Genomic DNA, 5083 nt, shown 5'->3' on the forward strand with positions numbered 1-5083 from the left:
GCTCTCAGCCACAACCAGTCGAGCGCTACTGATTACCGCAGGCTGCAACTGTAGTGCCGCGCCATAGCCCGCCGATTGCCGCAGGCTCACAGCCAGCTGAGCCTGAGCGTCGAACCCATCGGTCGTCGTGCGCTCATGCTTGCGAGTAGTAATTAAGGACTAGGACGGAGCGTTGAGGCGTCAGGTGGATTGGATCGAAGCTTGATGGTCTTGTCGTCGCGGTCGGTCATGAGGCCCAATAGGCAGGGCACTTTCTTCGGAGTGGTGGCCCAAAATCGATTACCTGTGGACAATTTCTTTCTCGTTGAATGCCCTTTTTCAACGGTCTCAAAAATAGAAATTTTACATTTTTATCTATGGGGTCCCAGGACCAAGGATCTCTTCTTCTTCAATGCAAGCAGCCTCCAGCTTCAAGCGTAGAGCGCCACGCCCGCTGACCAAGTTGCCATCACTAGAGCTGACCAAGGGGAGGCTACCCTCTACACCTGGGAGCAACATTAATCGCAGTCTTGGCTTATCTTGGAGATTCTTGACCCTGTGCCTCATCTTACATGAGAAGAAAATAATTTTTCCTTATGGTGACTTTGAGACAGTAACATACTCATGCTAACCCTTCTTTTTTTAGATGTGCTAACCCTTCTTCTAGATGACGAGCTTATATGCGCAAATATCTTTTCTTAACTAGTTGAACTAAAAAGGATTGATGAATACTTTAGGTTCACTAATATGCACCCCTCAAGAACTTTCCATATATAAGTTGTTTGGAACATGGAATAGGTACAACAATTTCCTATGGAATGCATTCTTGAGCGTTATTTGTTTATGTGTTTAGAAATCCTATAGGTCTCCATAATATATGTTTTTTAAATAATAAATCTACAATATACCACTAAATAACTATTTAATTTTTAATATACCATCTGTTATGAGGATGACGTATAAAATTTGAATCAGCGTATCATTGACGTAACGGTGACATATAAGGACATGATAAGTTATTGCAAATCACGAAATCTCCCATTTAATTTCTATATAATAAATCAAGCGATTAAATGACAGGGCTTGGCCCGTAAGGCCATCAGCAGAGGAGATATTTTTTCAGATTCGGCTGCTACAGCGATTTACGGTGTACTGTCTACGTACTGTAGCAACTGTAGCAGAATCGGTAACGGTGTTACAGTACGGTACAGTACTGCGGCGGAGCTACTGGACACTGTAGCAACACCGCTCACAGGGACTGACGGTGGCCGGAGGCAGAAAACAAAGTCGGACACTGTAGCAACAATGTTCACCGAGGCTTACAGCCGGCCGGAGTGAGAATAAGGGAAGTAGAAATTAGGAGATAGAGTAGTTGTTGGAGATAAAAAATTAAAAGATAATATAATAGTAATATAGGATATTATAATAGTGTTTTTAAAGATAAAAATTTAAGATAACTGCCGGAGATGATCTAACCAAAGCAGAAGCTCCGGAGGGAATCTGGGAGGACGATATCCTCAGGTTCCACAACAGCTCCGGTCTCTTCCCCACCCCACGCCGCCGGCCGCGAGGAGGATCCTTCATGCGGTGAGTTTGACTGCCCTACGGATCTCCTCGGACCACACTTCCCTCTTAGCCCCGGAACTTTGATGCGGTGGATTAGATAGATGGTCGCGCCTAGACCCCGCCAGTCGAGGAGAGAATGCGGCATGGTGGCGCGCATCTTTGCGACCCGTTTCTGGCTTGATTGCGTGTTTCAGGTTCCTGGGGTTCGGGATTTCGATTTGCGTGGTCCAGTTGAGCTTGTGATCCTGGATGGGGGAGTGGATGGTTTCAGTTTCATTTTTTTCCCCTTTCAATCGGGTGGAAATTTGGTGGTGGTGGCATCCGGTCACAGAAAATAACTCGAGCAGGGATGTCATGATGGAGCCTGATCTCCTTGTTGGTCTTGCAGCTGTTTGACTTAGCTGGCTGCTGCTACAGTGTGAAATGGTGGACTCCCTTTGCCGGCTCGCTGCTGTCCTGCTCAAGTGCTGCGATCTCGACATACCCAATCGACCAAAGGGCCTCGAGGATCCCGAACGGCTGGCCAGGGAAACAGTTTGTATGTTTTCTTTTACTCTCATTTACTTTTATAGAGACTGTGTGTATGCTACATCCTTAGGTACTGTTTTCGAATTTCATGCCTTTTCTCAGCAAAAAGCTTTTGTCATTATGCTATGCAGTTAATGTGAATGAAATAGAGGCGCTGTATGAATTGTTCAAGAAGATTAGCAGCGCTGTGGTTGATGATGGCTTGATTAATAAGGTTTGTAAGTTCTGCTAATTTCGTTGAGTGTCAAGTGTGGTAGTTGAGAATTTTGGACCCCATGATGCCCTAATTGGGCCTGAGGTTTTGCCTGTCGCCCTGTCTTTTCTGCAGGAAGAATTCCAACTGGCGCTGTTTAAGACTAACAGAAAGGATAGCATGTTCGCTGATCGGGTATGTCTACAGGAGCTTTGCTCAGTAAATATTTTTGTTGTCATGAAAACAAGTTCACTGTTGCTCGGTACATGGTTTTCCGTCTATTCTTTGCCATTTATTGTGTCATTTTGCGCTATTTGGGTCACATTATGTCTCTACTTGGCCATCACAAAAGGATCAATTGTACGCATTGTATGGACATTGGCATTTGGCAATGTTACGCCAAGTAATCTAGAACACAATAGACCCTGAGCTTTTCAAGCTTAAAGCATGTGCTATTTTCTGCATGCGTAATCACCCACCTACAATTATGGCAAGGGAGTGCTAAATGTGAACTCTCTATTGTTGCTACAGATTAATTTGACTTTCAAAACATGCATATGTACATTTATTTGGGGTGACCTGAAGTCAACACTAAAGTATTCTGTTTTCAATTCATTGACACTTAGGTATTCGATTTGTTTGACACGAAGCATAATGGAATTCTTGAATTTGAGGAATTTGCTCGAGCTCTTTCTGTGTTCCATCCTAATGCACCACTTGATGACAAAATTGATTGTAAGCCTTCATGCTTTATTAATTAATTTACTTCTTTATCCTTAATAGTGCCACATAAGCAATCAAGTATCCAGTTACAGTTTTTCTATGTGATAATCGTTCATGACATGATTTTAAGCCATTACTGCTTACCAAATATTCATGAAAAGGCAGTTAGCTGTTGGATTCATTGGCAGATCCTTTGATGTGTTTATGGACATGATATGCAGCTGGAACTGCTACACATATTATGTTCGACATTTCTACGAAAACATCCCCCCCCCCCCTGTGCACAAGTTAAATGGACTGTCATTAAAATCCTAGATGTTGCAATTGGAAATAGTTTCTTTTAGTTTGGTTGCCTGCAGAGACACAAGTGAGGGAGAGAGGCCTGTAGCATATATTAGCGCAAGGTTTGCATCTTTGTTTTCACGAAAATGCAAAATCTTTAGGTTTAGCGTATTTTCTTTTCACGAAAAGGCAAAGTATGTAGTCAACCCATTCAATTGATTTTAAATATCGCTCGTTAGTAGTTTCTGTGAGAATTTATTATGCTCATGTCATATTAAATCATTCATCCTCGTGATTTAATTCCATATCAACTTGCAGTTGCTTTCAAACTGTACGATCTCAAGCAACAAGGATTCATTGAGAAGCAAGAGGTACCTTCCTTTTGCTTGTTCTTAAATATCTCTTTTTTGGGAGGCTATATGTTTTAAAGCATTTGATTTGTTTACCTGTGGCGTGTTGCAGCTTTATTCCTATATGGGCTACAGTGCCTTATATGTTAGTGCTATTATTCATCCTCTCAAGTCATGTTCCTGTTTTAGCAAATAGTTGTACTGCAATGAAAATTAAGAGTGGATGTAGACTTTTATCTGTCAATTTGAAATGAACTAAGTTAACGATGTTAAACATCCATGCGTCTAAACTGAAGCCCTTGTACAAACCCCTTTTGGAGCACTTTTCTTTTACTTGCTTGGAAGAAGCATATCCAATTTAACATAAAATGCAGCCAGCAGCACTGAAAATCATATTGTGTACCTTCTTGATTGTCAGGTCAAGCAAATGGTGGTCGCGACACTTGCTGAATCAGGAATGAATCTTTCAGATGATATTATAGAAGGCATTATCGACAAAGTATAGAACATCTGCATTTCTGTACAGGGTGTATATGTATTGAGTTTATGCTTTGTCGCTGACTCCGTGAACTTCATTTTCTCTGTTACTAGACATTTGAGGAAGCAGATACAAAGCATGATGGGAAAATAGACAAGGAGGAATGGCGCAACCTTGTATTAAGGCATCCATCTTTGTTGAAGAATATGACTCTCCCATATCTTCGGTCAGTATTCTTGACATATTGTCCTTTCTTAATAACAGATGTGTCTTTTAGTAATTTTGCATTGTAAAGAAGTGGAGATTTAATGCCCTTTGGAAGTTTGGAGTATTTTGACAAAATCTGCATATGTTATTTGACTAATAGTGTGTGCGGCAGTGTTGATCTTATTATAAATTACTTTTTGAACAGGGATATTACAACAACTTTTCCAAGCTTTGTCTTCAACTCTCAGGTAGAGGATGCTTGAGATCCCAAGCTCTTAAGACACCATTCAAGCTTCTGGGGCACAGCAGACCACATTCTAGGGGGGCACTTGTGTTCTGTGTTATTATTTCCTTAAAATGTGAATATACTGTCATGGCAATCTTCTTCTGAGCGTTCTTTTGTATAGTCGAGTTTATTCTACACTGGATCGGTGTGAACTGTTTTATGTTGTGTATGTATAAAATGTTCTTCATATATATTGCTTATCAACTTGTACTTGCTTTATTGACCTGAGAAATGGGTAGTCATGTGATACTATTTTCCGGTTCATCTGTTGGTTTTTGGGGTGGTACTGGTGCCCCTTCCTGCCTTGGTGTTGTCATGATCATGAGTCAGGATGAATACTCTTCCCTGTGAAGCTGTTACTTGAGATTTGTGTTGTAGACTTGTAGCTGATGGCTTATCCAAAGCTGGTACCTGTACAGAATGCTCATGTTGACATGCCTGTTTTGCGTGTGTGGTCACGCACTTGTGCTTACAGTATGCCTTCATATTGT

At 41.4% G+C, this 5083-nt stretch overlaps 1 protein-coding gene across 2 annotated transcripts; it reads left to right on the forward strand.

The window, feature by feature from the left end:
* The first annotated feature begins 1443 nt into the window (after positions 1–1443).
* Positions 1444–4811, forward strand: LOC133906479 (calcineurin B-like protein 6). 2 transcript variants are annotated; one of them, XM_062348403.1, is made up of 9 exons: positions 1444–1566; positions 1934–2083; positions 2205–2287; positions 2402–2461; positions 2893–3001; positions 3590–3642; positions 4040–4120; positions 4213–4325; positions 4512–4811. In XM_062348403.1, the coding sequence occupies exons 2-9, from the start codon at positions 1969–1971 to the stop codon at positions 4567–4569; spliced, it is 672 nt and encodes a 223-aa protein (XP_062204387.1). In that variant the 5' UTR covers positions 1444–1566; positions 1934–1968; the 3' UTR covers positions 4570–4811. The 2 variants fall into 2 exon arrangements, with proteins under 2 accessions (XP_062204387.1, XP_062204388.1); XM_062348404.1 differs by having other exon boundaries at positions 1450–1566; positions 1963–2083.
* Positions 4812–5083: the final 272 nt, after the last annotated feature.

The sequence above is a fragment of the Phragmites australis genome, chromosome 23 (assembly GCF_958298935.1).
Source record: "Phragmites australis chromosome 23, lpPhrAust1.1, whole genome shotgun sequence".
In the NCBI taxonomy this organism is placed as follows: Eukaryota; Viridiplantae; Streptophyta; class Magnoliopsida; order Poales; family Poaceae; genus Phragmites; species Phragmites australis.